At 42.3% G+C, this 19238-nt stretch overlaps 2 protein-coding genes across 8 annotated transcripts in view; both read left to right on the top strand.

Annotated features, from left to right (window-relative positions):
- ralgapb (Ral GTPase activating protein non-catalytic subunit beta) overlaps nucleotides 1–4408 on the top strand; it is a 29531-nt gene extending 25123 nt beyond the window's left edge. For all 7 annotated transcript variants that reach the window (XM_080764472.1, XM_080764471.1, XM_080764470.1 and 4 more), the window contains 3 exons: nucleotides 664–742; nucleotides 1574–1722; nucleotides 1876–4408. In XM_080764472.1, coding sequence (XP_080620598.1) covers nucleotides 664–742; nucleotides 1574–1722; nucleotides 1876–2069 — 422 coding nt within the window. In that variant the 3' untranslated portion in view covers nucleotides 2070–4408. The remainder of the gene's footprint in view (nucleotides 1–663; nucleotides 743–1573; nucleotides 1723–1875) is intronic.
- A 981-nt stretch (nucleotides 4409–5389) lies between these two features.
- Nucleotides 5390–19238, top strand: part of prex1 (phosphatidylinositol-3,4,5-trisphosphate-dependent Rac exchange factor 1) — a 94575-nt gene continuing 80726 nt past the window's right edge. Inside the window, exon 1 of the mRNA XM_080764456.1 lies at nucleotides 5390–6193. Coding sequence (XP_080620582.1) covers nucleotides 6050–6193 — 144 coding nt within the window. The 5' untranslated portion in view covers nucleotides 5390–6049. The remainder of the gene's footprint in view (nucleotides 6194–19238) is intronic.

The following is a 19238-nucleotide window of genomic DNA, read 5'->3' as shown; positions in this document are numbered from 1 at the left end:
TTCCTGTCAGCCCACTTTGTATCTATCCCATGCTCCTTCTAATGCGTGTGGAGGCAATGCATTTTTATAGTGCTTTTCTTTGCACTACGTGCCTACTCAAAGCGCTTTACAATGGTCCATTCATTCATACATTGGGAGGTGAAGCAGCGAACAGTCAACGCCAGCGTCCTCACTTCCCACATTCACACACCAATGGTGTCTGCGACCACTGGAGGCAATGTGGGGTTCAGTGTCTTGCCCAAGGACACTTCGACAGGAGGACCCGGGATTCGAACCGCCGACCCACGGATCATTGGACGACCTGCTCTACCTTCTGATCCACAGCCACCCAAAATTATTACTTTTCTTTTATATACCGGGTATTTTTTATTTGAAAGTGAAATATCTCTTTAACCAAATATATAATTTATAGTGGTTGCAACATTATTTTATTATTATTATTATTATTTGGCAAAATAGGACCTAAATAGGACCCTTAGTCTTGTTTACTGGTATGTGCATGTGTACAAGAGTTGTTTGGTCATGGGCATTCTGTTGCGCATGCATCATGCTTTTCTGCATGCATGTATGCATTTTATGTGCTTTTGTACATAATGTGTACTGTATGTATGTCAAATGCCGCTCATATGTTTTATTGTTTTATAATGATATTTGTGTTTACAGAAAACTTTCCACTGTCTGATCTGCTGGCGGAAACCAACACGGGCTTGGAGGCCAGCCTGAGCAACAGCTCTACCTACAGGTACAGTGACAAACCAATGGCATTCACTAGAGTTGTTCGATACTGGTACAAGGTTCTCGCGCTGATACCACCCTCAAGTACAGTACTCGTACTCGGAACCGGTCCGATACTCTGACCCGAGTAACAAAACAATCCAAACACTAGGCTGAACGAATGCAGCGGGAGCAAGTCTGACCCAACACTGCAGTGTTTTCTTTTCTCCAACCTGCACCACAGACCAATCAGAAGTCACGGGTTGATTTCACCCGTTTAGATGTCCTGCCTACCTTGGAGATGGGACCCTTTCCAACGGAACACAGCAAAGCAGGCTGGAACCCAGGCTAGCCCATTTAGGCCTGAGGCCGATTCTAAAAACGCCTCTAAATCCTGACCTAAGTTTTCAGAAAAACTTCTAATATTTATATAGCAGCATCACATTCTTTTACATTTTTGAATACTGTACATACTGTGCAGAACCCCAAAATGGGTTCCCGGCCTGAAGGGGTAAAACACCAAAAGGGGTAATCAGTTGTAAGGAATAATGTGGATCTCAGCACCCACATGGGAACAGTGTGGCTCCAATGTGACTAATATCAGACTTAAATGTGGCATTTGGGCAAGGTGTCAGCCTGTACCGAGCAGGGAGCCCCATTGACTTCCATTATAGAATGAAACGTATAAAACGTGGCGGTGATGAGTTGGCCTACTAGCAGCGCGCACAAGAAATATGCAGATGATCGATACAGCAATTTGCGAGATTGGCTCTGGGCAAAGAGTACTGTTGTGCTCTTCATTGATCAAGGCAAGTAGTTGATCAAAATGCAATGAATTGGATTGGTCTGGTTGTTCCAGGTCAGGGTTGCTGGAGAAGGACGTTCCTCTGATCTTCATCCACCCCCTGAGGACAGGCCTGTTCAGAGTGAGACTTCATGGAGCCGTGGGCAAGTTCAGCATGGTCATCCCACTGGTGGATGGCATGGTGGTTAGCCGCAGGGCACTAGGTAACGGCCGTCTTTATCTCTCTTTTTTTTTAAATGGGTCCGGTTCCTCAATGTTGTAGTAACAAAACAAAAAAATAAGACAATTATAAGAACGAGGAAACAAGGAAATACCTGTATTCAAACAAGTGTAACATTTTAAACCATTCTTTCTAGGTTTCCTTGTCCGTCAGACTGTCATCAACGTCTGTCGGCGCAAGCGGCTGGAGAGCGACTTGTACAACCCGCCCCACGTGCGCAGGAAGCAGAAGATCACAGAGATTGTGCAGCGTTACCGCAACAAGCAGCTGGAGCCCGAGTTCTACACCTCGCTCTTCCATGAGGTGGGCGAGGGACGGCCTCACCTCTGACCCTGCACAGTAAAAAAAGAGTGTTCATTCAACTCTGAAAGTGTGAAAAAGGACCCGTAAGGGTTTTACTGTGTCCTCAACACTGACTCACAAGCGCACATGGGAACCTACACACACACACACACACACACGTTCTCAAACTTGTTTAATTCCAAGGACTCCCATGACTCTGAAAGTGTACAAATGGTTCCATTCGTACACTCTCAGAGTTACAGACCTTTAGGAACACTGAGAAGCACTACACACACACACACACACACACACACACACACACACACACACACACACACTAGGAGGGAGGGGGGCATATACAAGTGCACAAGCATGGGTGTGTGCACACAGAATCTCTATATTTATACTGCACTATTTTGTTATTTATATCAACACATTATAGTAACACTGTCTGCCGTTGACTTGTAGAGCAAAGTGTGGGGAAACGTTATGATTTGTACACATCTGAGTCACTGGGTTCTATAAGCTTTGGGAAGGTGAACTTCAGCAGAGACTTTCTGTGGCAAAGACATTCTGCTTTTCTTCAAAGTTGACCTGTTGGCCTTTAAAAAAACACTCAACAAACTGTAATAATGATGCTATGGTAATGCAGCCAGCCTCATCCTAGGGAAAAAAACATCCAGCATAGACGGAAACATTTGTTTTCAGTTATGAAATACGCACTGGGGTGGGGGGGTGGGGGGGGGCTCTGTATTGTTAAACGATACAGTTTTACATGATGCACTGTTATGGCTATCGCTTGAGATTGCATCAATTCCATAGTGAAGAAATTACAAAGTTCTTTTCAACAAATGTGTCTCTGACACCCAGGACAGCAGTCCCCAAGGTCTCGGTTGTGAGGACAAAAAGACTGGACCATTGTGACAACCAACTGAACACACGATACTGTAAACTCAAAATGTTTTTATTTTTCCAGTTATAATTTTCCAGACTATTGTGCACAGTGCATATTGTCGCTGACGTGTGGAAACCTTATGTCTAAACTAAAATCATGACTTTTCAAATTTCAAATTTTCAAAGCTTGTATTTCAATGGATCTAATGTAGTTCTTATTTACTCACAAGCTGTTGTTACTACTTTTCATTGGTTAAAGATAAAATCTCTTCCAACCTGGCATCCCTATTTTGTGTATGTCACATTGTGAAATTAGTGCTCACAACACACCAGGATGTGAGCTTAAAGATACTAAGCGACTTTGAGTAGTTCGAAAAGCACTATATACAATTCAGATATTTCAGGTAATACTTGTATGTGACACTGTCGATTTATGAAAAAACTAAAGATTTAATTTGGAGATGCAAGCTTTCTGCACAACAGGGACGATATCATGAATGGGAATTTGACACCCGTGTTATGTTCTTTCTAAATTAAATCTGTGATGCCATTACACAGCTTGCTTCAGACACTCCTCCGAAAATGCATCATAAAACACACTACAGCGTACATATAGTACTTGGAACCATTATGAATTCCCAATAAACTAGCAGTTTAGACTGGATAAATATATATCGAACTGAAATAATATGGCCAAGTTGACCGTTTCGCCTTCAAACAAATCTACAGTGATTGAACTAAAGGGCAATGTTCTCAAAAGTACTGTGATACGCCTGTACGTTCATACACCTGTAATAATGCTATACACATGTCACATTTAGCTAATTTCCCATTCCCATCGTCTCAAACAATATTAATCTGTCAATAGCCTATGATACATTTTTATGGGAAATGTATATCATTTCTGCAATACTTTTTTCTTTTCTTTTTTTTACTTGATGCATAGCAGTTTGTTTGGTTTGGAAGCTCTCTGCCTGTATTAATGTGAATTTATGTATCACAGCAAACAGATTAGAACAATTGAAAAGTCTTAATGCACTGGGCCCTCCCGTTATTTTCTGCTTCTGTTCCTTATCTAACATGTCTTTTTATACTTGTATGTATTTTTGCTGAAGGAGTTTTTTTTTCTTCTGAAACATTGAAGAGAATGCTTAGTGAGTTTTTAACCTGTCGTGTGTCTCACACTTGGATTGTGCTTTGTGCACATGCCTTTTTTGAAGGAAAAGTAGACATGCTTCAAAGAAATTGCATATAATCAATCATACTTCTTATCCTAAAATTACTTATTTGATGTATGGTCATATTTAAGGATTTGCAATGTACAGAAAGGGAGGATGATATGTAAATATATGATAGTGATCAGACATTAAAAAGAAATTGTCTGCTTCATTCCTCATTTTAAAGGGCAGAGAATCTGTATGTATGCAGTTAATGTGTGGGCGAATCACAGTGGGTATTGAATGTAACATGCATTAAACTCTTAACGACCTTTACATTTTTCATGCTTATTCATGCTCGTGCTTATTTATTGGGGGGTTGACAGATTATCCAAGGAGCAAAATATGTCAATGACAAGATTTGGTGACCTTTATTGATTGAGTGCAATTGACCAAATTATCAAATTTTAAATGTAGGCTATATATCTTCAAATAAAATGTGCCTCAAAGAGTTCATAGACTATTGTTTACAGCCAGCAGCCTACTTGTGCAGCTACCTCTGGCAAGGCTGACAAGAGTCTTCACATGTTAAGCTTTGTATGATTCTAGTGTCACTTTACCGAAAAGACTGACAAGTGACACTCATACTACGAATTAAACTAAGGGGTTCATGTAAGCTCAGATCTGATCGTTTGATTCCCGGCCCCAGCGATGTGTTGAGGAGTAGGAGTCGTAGGACAATGTCACCCCCTGTTCTATCATGTCTGACTGCAGCAATCGACTGGGTGGAGCTGAAAATGGAATGTCCTTCACGCCTTGGGATCAAATAGGTTAAGCCTAAACCACGGTGATTGTTGAACTTGTAGACCAAACGGCAAACACTATCTCATTGTGACCACCAGAGGGCGCCTTTTCCCTAGCAGTGAAAGCAACGTGTTTTATGCTTCCTATGACTTCATCCACTGACACTTTTATTGACTCAAATAAATCTTCGCACATGGGATAGGGAGCCTTCGTTTTTCCTGAAATTTGCGATTTTTATCGCATTTAGGCGTGATATTCCGTTCAGTTTAATTTCGTGTACCATAACACGGCACGTTGTATTCTCTTCTATGCGGAACATGGATGAGTTTTTTTTTTAAAGTAGGGTTGTTTTAATTGAATAGTGGATTAGGTCCAATAACCAAACACACCCACCACCGTCACCGAATGACTTCTACGGGGTCTGAAAACGTACACGGTAAAACCCGGAGTGTTCATTTAACTCTGAGAGGGGTCGCCGCCTCGCCGGCTAAATTATTGATACCAAACCAAGTAGTATGCAAATCTGAAGGGGGGCATTTGGTACCATTTGTACACGCTCAGTTAAATCAACACTCAGGATTTTATAGTGTAGAGTCAGAAGTCGAGCGCACGTTGTCCTGCTGCCTACTTTGAGATCGTTTACGACAGTGTGGCAGCGGGTTTGCTTCCACTGTGCACGAAGATAATGTCTTAATACTGTGTTTTGGTGTGTGTGTTTGACAATAATGCCTCGTCTCATCTGGTCAGAGTGTGCAGGTCAGTCACACTTCTCTTTTATGCGCTTGAAGAGGAACGGATCCTAGATCAGCAAGCACTCTTCATTTATTTTTTTACTCGAAACTGATCGGATGATTCGGATCTGACTGTTGCGACAAGCGCGCGTTGTTTTTTTTCCCTCCTCGCAATTTGGATACATTTCTGGATACATTTTGTTTGTCGGGTTCATTTGGAGGAGTGGATGAGGCAGAACGGATCAACGCTGGACCGGTCCGGGGTTCGAAAAACTCGCTCCTGTGCAGAAATGGACTGAATAAAGCGACCCCTTCCAACTCCAAAGCCTGGCTCCCTGTTTGAAAAGCAGACAGAAGTCTTTAAGGCGACCGCGGGACTCGATCACCACTGCACAAGTTCTATCATCTTTTTGTGAGTGATTATTGTTTATCATTAATCAGAATGGAAGAAGACAGACCCCACGAGAACGGAGTCCATCACGGCAGCAAGGACTCGGACCGACAGCAGAGACTCCGACTCTGTGTTCTTAACGAGATTCTGAAAACGGAGAGGGATTATGTCAGAACCCTGCTGTTCCTGCAGTCGGTGAGTTTCACCTTCGGTCCATTTAAATGTTACAATGAATCACTGGGCTGCTACTACTATGTGTCAGCCAGTCAGCGTCTTGCCTGGTGGCTCCCCAAAGCTGCAGGCTGCAGAAAATATATGCAGCCTGCAGATATTTAACTTGTCCATTTGGATACTGTAGGTCATGATATAGCCCTGGTCCAGTGATTGGACCAGGGCTATAGGTCATACGACATACAGTATTGTACACTCACTCAGAGAGTTACAAAGGAATACATTAACTCACTGGCTGTGTACATTTTTGCCTACATGTGTGCCTTTCACGTGAACTCTACTATAGCATCCCTATTCCGGGCAACTTAAGGTCACAATGACTCATGCTAGCGTGTAGATCTTGTAAAGTGTCAAAGTTAAAGTTGGGTAGATTCAGATTGTGACCCCAGCCTAGTACTGTAGGTCTGGGGTTAAGGTTATGAATCAGAGCTAGGTCTGGGGTGTGCACGTACTGTGCATGTCTTTTAGCTGTTTGTCAGCTTCTCTCTCAACTTATATTCAAGCTCTGATAAACCTTTTCAAATTATACATTTATAGAACAATCCGTTTTTTTATATATATATATATATACAGCAAATTGATTATCATTATCATCACATACAGAGCTGGCAGTGCATGGTTACTCATAGGCCTAGATCTATTCATTGTGACATTTTGCACTGCCACCTAGGCAGGCTGGCTCATTCTTCAGTCTTTCAGTCACAAGATCAGCACACAAGAAAATCCATAAATGGAACTGAATATCCTACTATTATTTGTAGTTGTACTGTACTGACTGTACACTCACTGAGTTAAATGAACACAGATAATTTTACCCTGATGGAGAACTGCAGGTGTTAATTCAATTTGTCACCTCTAAGATGTCTCTGGTCCCCTCCTTATCATAGTTTGGCTGCCAGCCCAGCCGGGCCATTAAAGACACCAAATATTAGAGGTTTCTTTGTGAATAAACTCAGTGATGCTTGGGGTAAACAACTTCAGAAGTCCACTACTTGAGACCCTGTGCAACTTTTTAAACTAGATGACACTCAATGTGAATGTAAACATATGCAATCAATCACACACTTAAATCCCCACTAACAAATCACACATCTTTCCCCATGAATGACGGAGGAGGGTCTAGTTATCCCCCTACCACTGTGCGCTCTAAGCCAGGCTTTCCTTATCAACCCCAGCTGTGTGGGATGACAAAACCATGGCTCCCAACAGGGGAGGGTTAGCTGGGCTTGGAAGAGGAGGATTAGTATAAAGCAGATGCATTGGGCTGGGGGTGGGGGGGTTTGTAGAAGTGTTTGTAGACTCCTAAACCATTGTTTCTCAAACTGTTTCATTTCAATGACCCTCGATTTGATACGCATCATTCAGGCTACTGACCCCCAGTTGATTTTAATTTTTTAATCTCTGGGACCCCAATCTAATCTATATCAGTGCTAATTTAACTGACAGACAAGGGTCCATTTGAATAACGGGAACCAAATGATCCCTTGCATGTTTAACTATCAGTCATTTAGCTGAGAACCCCCTGGAACCCACCAAGGACCCCTGGAGGTCCCTGGACCCCACTTTGATAACCACTGTCAAAAACTGTACGCTTGCCAAGCCACTGATGCCATGTCATTGGAGTTGAATTCAACCATGAGAACAGTTCATCATATGCACAAAGTACAGCAATCGACACAAAATTCAAGATTTTGCAATTGTTACATCTTGTGTAGTAGAAGTAATAATACAATAGAAACAATAAAACATGCACATCCACTAACTGAACGCCAGGTGCTGGGCTGAGGTAAATAATAGAAAGAAAGTAAGGTCCGCACACTGGACTGAGCTCCAAAAAGCGTAGGTATTTATTTTCTCACCAGCTCAGTCCAGTGTGCGGACCTTACTTTCTTTCTAGAAGTAATAATAAGCAATGACAAAGAATAGCAGCGGGCAAAAAGGCAGCAACCGGACTGAAACTTTGACATTACAAATCAGCGTAAAAATAGCACAAGCCCATTTAGCTGAATGGGTGGACCACAGGATTTCTGCACAATATTACTGTGTAGTGTGTTCAGCAGTGGTTTCCAACCTTTTCTGGACCAGGGCTCGCTTTAAAATGTTGAAAGCGTCCGTGGCCCATCCATCTGACTACTTAACACAGCAGCCTATTGGCTGTCGTGTTAAGTGGTCGGATGGATGGGCCGTGTGCACTTGTTCAACATGTTCTTTTTATGAAGAAAAAAAGACCATGACATTTGTTTACATACATTTGTAAATATTACTGTTATTATCATTAAAACCTTAAAGGACCACTTCATATACTAGGTCCTCACAAATAATCATGAAAAAATGGCACAATTTTTTTCTACTCGGTCTGTGTCTCATAGGAGGGCTGTGGACAGTTCAGAATCCCGTCCACCAGTGACATCATCGACGGGGAATCCAAGCTAATAGAAACTGCAGGCTTTCTAGTCCTGAAAAGTTGCAATGCGAAAATGGAAGCCTTTGTTCTCACAATAACACAAATCTACAACATTTTTGTAAAAAAAACTTGTTTGAAAATAATCTGCCTAACGATGATGTCCCTGGTGGATGGGTTTCATAACTGCCCATAGCCCTCCTATGAGACACAGACTGAGTAAGGGGGGAAATGGTGATTTACGTTTTTTTGCCAAATATCTGGAGGCCCACTTGCAATATCTTCACGGCTCACCAGTGGGCCCTGGCCCACAGGTTGTGCTTTGTTATTCCTCACACTGGTCAGGGTGGCTTGCATCAAGAGGTTGAACGTGACATCATGTTGGGAAGGGGCTCGGTGGGAACCATACCAACTCTCTGGTCTGGCATCACAGACCTCCCAGGGTGCCCCTGGAGATGGAACTTATTTTCAGCCAGGGGTGAAGTCCTGCTTTGGCTTGGTTTAATAACAGGATAAACGTTTACTGAGCTGTGTGGTTCTGAGAAAGGAAGGTCTTGTTGGCTCGAGCAGAAGTCCAGATGTTAAAGATGTAACGAAAACAATGTATATAGACTCATACAATGGCATTCAGTCCCTATCATCACTTATGATTCACTAAAACAGTGGTTCTCGAAGTGAGGTCCAGGGACCCTCAAGATTCCTTGAGGGGGTTCCAAATGGATCCTTACAGTATAGGCCTGCGACTCAGTGTACAAAAGGAACCAAATACCTTTACAGGTCCATTTGGTCATCGTTCTGATGGTCCTTGATATGTAACAGTTGCATGAGAATTGTGAGACCCCCCCCCCCTTGCCTTTATGTGTTTTTGTTTTACTTTATTCCCTTTGGGGAGTTTGGGTGCGCGCTTCTCTGTGTTGTTGAGGCGGGATGGAAGGGCTTATGATGCTATGTTTACAAATGGCAACCAACCATTCCTACTTGTTATACCTTAGGGTAATGGAAATTCATTGTTATTTCTGTCTCTCAAATTTGGCAGCAAGAGAGCTGGAAATGTCAGGCCGTGACAGGTCAGGAGAGAGAGTGGGGTTGTGTTTTTATAACAATCTTACCTTCCTTCCTACCTTATTGTTACCAAGCTGCACCCTGCTACTAACTTATATAGCAGTGATGCTTCAAGGTGTTAATGATGACGTTCCAATCAGCAGGTAGTCAGCAAGTTGTCTCAGAGCAGAGGTTTTTTGTCTCGCAAATCGTTACATGGTCTATTACATCTATAGTCATGTGCTCAAGACGGATCTGTTCGATATTTCTTATTCCATCCTAATTGACTAACATTGGCTTTCAAAGTTTGCAGGATTGGTCTGTTTTGAACAAAAAACCTCAAATCATAAACGCAGCGTGCAATTTACGTGAAATGTTTCACACACTTTCCTACTAGGCTGAGGAATATATCCCACCATTTTCACATTGGCCTGTTATAGTGCCACCAACAGGTGGATTTTTGCAAAACACATTTCTGGAACATAAATGCCTAAAAAGATCCAATTGCCATCAAAGGTGTAAGAAGAAATGGTACCCTTTACACATTGGCCTATTTTAGCGACACCAGGAGGCCCACGACCTGGCCTGGGGGGTGGGGGGGTGGGTGGGTGTGTGCGTGTGTGTGAGCGTGTGTGCTCAGGGGCCTGCAATTGGGTGGATTGCAAAAGACAAATGCATAAAAGTTGGCTAAATACTGTTCTGTCTAAGCTATTATGGGCAGTTTGTCTATCTGGAGAAGGTGATGTTTAAAAAAACACCCTGTCTAGTAGTGTCAAGTAGTATGTCATCAATGTGCTATCTTTTTTCCTCTGTGTGTTAAGCATGTGCAGCAGTTATAACTGGTTTGACAACCTTCTTCTGATCAGTGTTTGGATCTATTGCATGTGATGTCAGTGTTTGATTGGACACATGGATATGCTATAGTGTTAGTGTAAATACTGTAGCCTACATAAAGACTATGAAGGTATGCATGCTATATCCTCACAACTCCTCTTCAGGCCATGTGGTGTTTACTTTTATGTGGGCTCAGGGTAGGGTTGCCACCTCTTGAAATAAGGGACACTCTTTACGCCTGCCGCGGCCTTGCGGCGCAGGCGTGTGCGGCAAGGCCGGCAATAAGTTGAAGCAATAAGTTGAAGCAATACGTTGAAGCAATAAGTTGCCCCTACCCCTTATCCCTTACCTTATTTGCCATTATTTCTCCAACAAGCTCACAACGTGTCCATGTAGATTCGCTAGTTGGCAAATACGTTTAGGGATAAGGGGTAAGTGCCTTTAGACCCTGCCTATAGGCCCTAGGGTTAGGTAGGACACCTACTGCTCAACGACAATATGTCAATATTTGAAGCAGACTGTTGCATTTATCTCTCTGTCGGGACGGCAGGGACCTAAAGCATATGGATCGTAGCTTTAAGCAATCAGGAACACACACTGGAGGGTTGATATGCAGGAAGCCATCCGCAAGCTTCCTTTCTAAAGTGCCCTCTCTGTCTGCACTTTACTCTCTCTCTCTCTCTCGCCCTCTCTCATACTCTCTCTCTCACATCTCTGTAGCTCTCCCTTAGTCAGTGGGAAAGACCAAGCATCAGATTTCCTTGGGCTTAGGGTATAAATAGCTCCAGTTTCTGACTCTCATCCTAACCACAACACTGGAGGATTCAAGTGACTGCAACCACTCACACACACACACACACACACACACACACACACACACACACACACACACCATTTCAACTGGGTGGAGCAGTTACTATGGCAAACTGACAGAAACCCCTCATCATGTACTTTAAAGTTGCATTGTGAAATGTGTTTGATAGTCACAAGGCCTGAAAAGAATGTTGTGCTCTATGAAGTAATGAATGAATTCTATTGAATTGAGACATTGATTATTACGCTACTGGCCATAGTTTTCTAAATTATGTTTCGAGCCGGAACAGACTGTGAGCTGAGCTCCCCTCCATGAACGTCATGAAGGTCAGATTTATTGCAACAACATGTCACCTTTAAAAGCTGCCCCCTTACTTCTCACTAGCTGATGTTTCAGTGCAAGATGACTTCTAACTAGAGCCCAGGCTGATAATTGATAATTTATTCACTTATTTATTCATTTTTTTCCATTAAACTTTCATCATATAATGAAAGGCAATATATAAAAGTAATATAATAATCTATAGAGGGTATGCACATGCATGATGGATGTATGGGTTAACTTGTCAAGGTCAGAAAGTAGTTTCTTGCCACTCAGTAGGCATTACCGCATAACTTTAGGATATGATGATGTCATGCGCATAGTCATACCCTCTATATAATAAAACAGAACTTCACTTAAGCCCTATTCACACATTTAGAAAAATAGCCTACAATCTACAAGCTTGTAGATGTGCTATTGTTTTTAAATATTTCTTGAGAAGTTGAATGCTTTGAGTTGAAGTACCTTATTGTTAAACCCTGATCTTAGTGAAACTATTGTATGACCTAGTGTAACAGTTGCACTGCCAGGGAGGGAACATAACATTGATATAATATTGTCACATGTACAAATATAATCTTTGTACGTTTTTCATGTTTTTCGTGTGTCATGTGCATTTATAAGTCATTTCTATACGGCATCAGACTTTACCGGGAATTTTAGGAATTCCAGAGAACAGGCCTAAACCAATGTAACACACAGAGGCACCCCCCCCCCCCCCCATCTCATCAGCTGAGTTTTCAAATGCCAACAGTTCAAAGACAATTTAGTGGCCTAGAGCACTAAATAAGAATACGGAGCATTAACACACTACAACCATAATGAGAGCATTGGTGTGGTTCAATCATCGTTCTAGTTAATAGTTATAGTGCTTGTTGCTTATAGCCTGCTTACATATTGTGACAGCCTTATATTTCTTTATTTTACTTAAGTACTTATATTCATTTTGTATTATTATTATTATTATTATTAATTATTTTTTGTTAGAAGTGGGGTTTCCAGTTTGAACTAATATAAGTACTCTGTGAATGGGGACAGGTGTTGCATACAGCATACAGTACGTATGTGTTTCGGTACCCATAGGCACAGTTGTTTGGTCCACAAAAATAATCATGCATGGGGAAATGGAATGTATGCATTAAAGGGGTAATTTACATGAACATTAACATTCTGGACACCAGCCAATCATGTTCAAAGTCTGAGTCTCATACGTTGCATTTTCATACTGCATCCAATATGCCCTGAAACTAATGGACTGCTGCGAGCATTACGGGACTCACCCAGACCGCAAACCCTGGCGGTAAACTAGATCTCAGCTATCATGTTATGTTTTCTATAAAGATTATTATTATAGTACAAGCCTTAGAGGCTGTTGGGTGTCTCGTAGTCTATTATTAATGTGATGTGGCTTTTCTATACACGGTACCAACTCATAGATGGAGCTGACGGTACTGCCTGCTCTCTCCTGAACATTAGCAGAATGTTAATGTGCAGGTAAACCAGGAGGGAAATGCACACGAGCGCATGTCGAGACGTTTAAACTCTCAGTAAACATTTCTCTCTCCCTCAGTGCTCGGATGACACTAAAATCAGGAATAATATGCGCTCTCTCTCTCTCTCTCTCTCTCTCTCTCTCTCTCTCTCTCTCTCTCTCTCTCCCTCTCTCTCCCTCTCTCTCTCTCCTATTGAAGGCATTGAAAAATCTTTAAATTGTTGAATAAAGATTTTTGAGTGGTGCCACTGCTACCACTCCAAGGAACAGCAATGTCCGTGTTAACCCACCTATGTGACTATGAGGGGATTTGCACCACTCAGTTCACACGGGTGTGATTTCTATTTTAACACAAACTACTCTTATGGGGGTCCCTGGCACAAAACACTGAATTAGAAGGCATTTGTAGAATTGGCCCTGCATCTTAACGGGTTAATCCCACTAGTGTTTCAGTAGCGTAAGTAAGTGTCAAAAATACAGCCTGTAGTGACGTCACGCTTGAGCATGGCTGTAATGAACACTCGAGGCTGGTTGAAAAGGCTAGGATGAATATAGGAGGATTTGACAGGTAGAAGTGTTTCAGAGACTATGCACTGGTGTATCAGCACACACTGATCTCATTGAATCGATACTATAAAACATGGCATGGTAGCCATGCCTACTAATTGCTTGCGCAAGCAGAGCGCGCAAGTACTGTATTCGGCTGTGTATGTCTGTCGTAACTTAAGTCTGCGTTGTCCGTCGGCCAATCAGGGATTGGCTGATTACGTAACTAAGGTACGTTTGGTGATCGGCTGGGTATGTATGTCTGTATGTCAGTGTAAGAATGGTGGTCCCTTATTGGCTGTTGATGGTGACGTAACTAAGGTACGTTTCAAGGTTGGTATAAGGTCAATAACTAGTCTAAAGGATTTAGAACAGTTGTAATGGACAGTACCGGTAGTTAGTAGCAGTACTTGCGTGCTCTGCTTGTGCATTTCTAGGTGAATATATTTTCTTAGTCGATTGCACATTTCCCCCCCAAAGTTGCTGGCTATTTTCCACTAAAGATATTGTCTACAGCCAGAGAAAGGAAAAACAAAACAAAAAAGCTATTTCGACAATTCAGGACCTTGGACAGTAACCACGATGATCTAAATTAGCAACACAACACACCAGCAACTCTGCCAGAGCAGAATGTCAACACGCCAGGTTGGCACCGGGTCTCGCTGGTCAGAGCCGTTACCTCACAGCCAGAAAGTCCTGGGTTCAAACCCAGTTCCCTTGAATCTTGACTATAACCTTCCCCAGCTGTGCATACATGCCCTGGCCTGATGAAGACTCTTAGGAGTCAAAACATGTTTTAACTTTCATTAAACTACCCTGGTTTTATATCCGTCCTCTCCTCCTATGCCCAGCTTTGTGTGTTTGTGTTGTGTGTACCCCCATAGTGATGATTTGATTGGCTGAGCACGGAATAGCGACGATTTGATTGGCTGAGCAATGTAGTGAATGTACGTATTGAGGATGCAAAGTGAGGACACCAATTGTGATTGGCCGGAATGTGATGATAGTCCGGCAGCGGGGGTTGTGGAGTGAGAGTGATTTGGTATATATATATTCTTTTATTGGCCTAAAATATAGTATATACAGTACATACATTCATGAACCACTTGCTGACCGGCTGTCAGCATTGAGCATTTTTATATGTGACCATACGATTAAAGACTCAGTGAAATTAAAAATATTTTTTTCACCCAATAGGATGTTAATGGTATGGTCACATATGAACCCCTATAAAACAATTTGCTCAATGCTGACGACCGTCAGCCGGTCAGCAAGTGGATTCATGAATGTATGCACATAGACAATATTATTTTAGGCCAATAAAAAATACTATATACCAAATTTCGCCCTTTAAACAAAAGAACCCTGTTGACTGCCCGAGTATGATGATGTATGCTGATAAGAGCGGCCCTCTCTTTCACATGGGTGTGATTTTTTTAATGTTCTTGTTCATGTTAACTCATGAACCAATGGTTGATCTTTTTTCTGTCTGTGTGAAAGGAGAGACGTTCCTCCGCCTCCCACTTGTAGCTTTGTTTACATTACATATCGCTCCTGCAGTGGCTCTTAAAAAAATCACACCATAATGTGAAGTGAGCGGCAGCTTTGTAGTCGAGCACAGTTGTTGACCAGTTGTAGTTCACGGTGTGAAGCTCAAGAGTGCCACTTCATGTCGGACATGCTGTACATGTACAGTACATACATACTGTATTGGAGACCGTACTCAGACATACGGATATACATACAGACAGACACATAGGAGACGGTGGGCCACCGCTCAAAAACACTGAAACTTTCAGGTAAGAATTAGGAACCAAAATTGGCTGACTTTAATTTGATTGTAGTTTATGCCACAGCTAATCTGTCCAGTGATCACACCTGTTGTCCTGACAGAGAAACCCAAAGCCTTTAGCCTGCAGCAAACTGACCTGTTGTCAGTATTCTGACAGTTTTCATAGTCTGTGATGCATCACTCAAGGCCACTCACAGGCCACTGAAGTCCCAAGACTCCAGATGGTCTGACCAATCTGGATCATGGTGTTATTATCTCCAGTGCACCACATGTCACAACTCAGTGGGACGGCCCACATTCACTGTCAGTTTCGGGAGAAACCCAATTACAGGAGAGGTACAGCCTTCAAGTGTCCAGTAGAATCAGTTTTGCAAATTGAATTGCATACCTGCCAAGTTATTTTTTTACAAACGTACACAATTGTCCCTCTGTCTGTTTTTTTTTATGGGGATCACTTTCTAGTGTTGCATCAGTGCCCTTTATAACAACATTTATGTCATATCATCAAGTGAAGTCGTTGCTTTCGACACTGGATTTATTTCTCATGAGGTCACCTCCAGAGCCTCATTGAATTAGGGATGCTGGGTTCCTGTTCACTGGAGCGATTCCACAAGCCTTTTTCTCCCCACTCTACTGGACCACAGCCCCAAAGAGAGGGGAGATCTTCATTTATTCATCAAGTTTCATGGCATGCTGAGCCCAAAATGGCCTACGTCTGCTCTTAACTGCCCTGTCCCCCTTAGTGGCTCACTGCCCCCTCCCTCTTAATGCCCTCCTCCCACTCTTAAAAAGAAAAAGGCCTTTTAATGGACACTCTGCTTTTAGCTGGCTCGTTGTTTTCCCTTGAGGGGGTGAGAACCTGCATAAAAAGTCTTGAATCTGTGATTCTTCCCCCCCCTCAGTAAGTGTGGGAATTTCAAGTGAATTGAAAAGGGGACTCTCTAAGGGACTGGTGGAAGAACCTTTGCAATTGTCCGTGGTGTTATTGATACGCAGGGGTCTCTTGTGAGGTGGTGCTAGCAAGCTGCTGAATGCTGATGTAGCTGCACTCTCTGCAACACCACACACACACACCACACACACACACACACACACACACACACACACACAGAACTGCTGGGAAACCGTGAGCGCCCCACCGTTTTAGCCCTGTAGGCAATGTTCAAAAGAGAATTCAATTATTTCTAAATTGCAGAATCCTGCATGCATGTTGTGTGAAAGACAGGTGGTCAATCACAGTGCCCAGGTACAAAGGTCTTGATCCCCCACTTTCCTTTCTTCTGGCTCTAGCTGGAGGAGTTGCTGTGGCTTGGTTTTGTATTTAGACTCATTTATATTGAAACATTAATTTGCTATAATTGATTTCTTGTTTGTGACTCTTTCAGTAGCTACTAACATGCATTATAGCCATTGTCAGACATGCATTAGCAGGCACAGTCATGAAGTTCAGTTTTCAGCCTCACCCAGCTGAGTGCTTCCCACAGAGGAGGCCGAAGGGGCCAGGGGGTCATATATTACCTGGGACTTCCAGAGTCCTACCATTCAGCTATGGCCTCCTCGGTTCTGTTCCTGAGATAGGCCTACAACAGATTGTCATTTTGACCTTGACCAAGATTGTGGCCCTTTCCCTATGTTGACATCCTGCTCACCACTCCCAACATGGATTTATTTAGCTGACAGTCACACTGAAGTAGTTTAGACCAGATATTGCATGTCGGTCCTCAACAAATTGCAAAACACTAAGATTTTAGTGTTTAACGCTAAGCTTTAATGATTATATAAAATAAATAATTAAAAACAAGCCCAAAATGACAGTCATATTTTACCGCACTCTCTCTCTCTCTGTCTCTCTGTTGTAAGAAATGTCATGGTATTTTATTTTTCTTTACAACTTTAAAAAATCATTGTGATACTGATAAACCGGTTGGTTGATTGATCATTAAAATGCTCTGAAAATGCACTTGGCTCACACATCTGACCACTTGAAGTGGTTAGATTTTCAAGTGGGTGCTTCTGATCCAGAAAATATTGAGAATCACTGGGTTTAGCGTTTCAAGTTGAAACTATCAACACTAGCAGCTTCCCTAATTACAGTCAGAAGAACAGAGACAGCCGTACCATCCCCCATTCACTCCATCCTGTCACGCCGTCATCTGGGGCTGTCACCACTTCGTGCAGCCTCTCGTGTGACTTCTGCTTCTTCTCCTCGACTCTGAGCTTTAGAGCAAGGATCCCAAAAGTTTACAGCTTGAGACTCGATAACAAACGAATATGGTGTCGCCCCGTGATCCAAACTTACGGGAAAAACTAAATTACAAAAAAAAAGAAAATCTTTCATTATATACTGTATATATTGATATATATATATATATATATATATATTATTAAAAGTGTGTTTTTCCTTTCTCCAATTCAATAGAAAATAGAATGCTATGCTATTCCTCAGTCAGTGCTTTTAGGAAAGGGACACTGTTGTGTGACGGGGTATAAATTCAGCTTAACAATGCATTTAGCTCTGCAACCGCTGCTGCTATTGTCCGAGGACGTTCAAGTTAAACACTTATTTACCCTACCCTATTTTATACTTTGCTGTACTGACCTACAAGCTCACGACAAGTCATAATTACAAATGTGAAAACTGTGTGAAATGAGATGTACAGTACAGTGGAGAGAAATACTTATCTGCTTTTGATACACCCCCCCCCCCCCCCTCCCTTCCCTCCTAAAATTAGCGATTCAACGCTTTGCATCATGCTGCATTGTGAATCTCCTATTTTTGCTATTTGATGGATATGAATTACCGGTATTATTTTTTGCTATGTTAGACCAAATATGTTAATTTAATTATCAAGGAGTTAATCTTGGTGACCAGTTGAAGTCGGGTTGGTTTCAAGCAGACAAGGCAGATGTCATATTTGCAGCCCTTTTATGAATTCTCCAGTGGAGCGAATGCCGAGACCACCACCAACATATGGGTCGTCTGCACCCTCATACCTCGCTGTCTGGCCCCTCTTCGCTCCACTAGATCTCAACAATCGGTGGACCACGCCCGCATCTGACCCATCTTGGCTATCGGTCATTTGGGACCTTGCCTTAATCTTTGGGGGCATGGGCCTCTCTGTATGTGGTAGTAGGCCAGTTCAAAACCTGCTTTCAACTCATTTGATGGCCACAGTGGCATTAATTTGTATTTTAATATACATTCAATTGAATGAGCATTTGTGATGTTATGGCATTTCGGTAACACTATAGTGGCCAATGTTTTACAGTGTAACAAAATCCCTCTTGCGATATTCATGAATGGCAGCTTTGCAACGTTCAGTTTAACAACGCTCCTTTTTCACAAAGGCTTTCCAGGAAACGTGTCTGCTGTGTTATTTAGGACTGAGACAGTGCTGCATTCTGCAAAAGTGCTTCATTTCTCCTCTGTCGAGTTCAGCAACTGCATATCTGCTTGGAGTCAATTCTTTTCAAAAGATTTTAGGTGTCTGAAAAGTGGAAGCTTTTGTGCCGTCTGGTTGCTCTGTTTCTACTTCCTGTTTGCATGCCACACACCAGCAAATAGGGCAATGCACTCTTCCTTTGTTAAGGTTTGCACGCAGAGAAGAAGTCAGCCAATAACATCTGCTCTTTAACATGCATAAACAAAGAGAAATTTCATTTTATGACACCTTACTATTTAAGGGACCCTGAGAAATACAGACACAAACACTGAACAGCAAACGGAATGCAACCAAAGGGAGGGGGTGGGTGTGGGGTGTGTATTTG

This window comes from Protomyctophum bolini, assembly GCF_963924005.1.
Source record: "Protomyctophum bolini genome assembly, chromosome: 5".
Classification (NCBI taxonomy): Eukaryota; Metazoa; Chordata; class Actinopteri; order Myctophiformes; family Myctophidae; genus Protomyctophum; species Protomyctophum bolini.
Note: the sequence above shows the minus strand (reverse complement) of the source record. Positions and strands in the feature narration are given on the sequence as shown.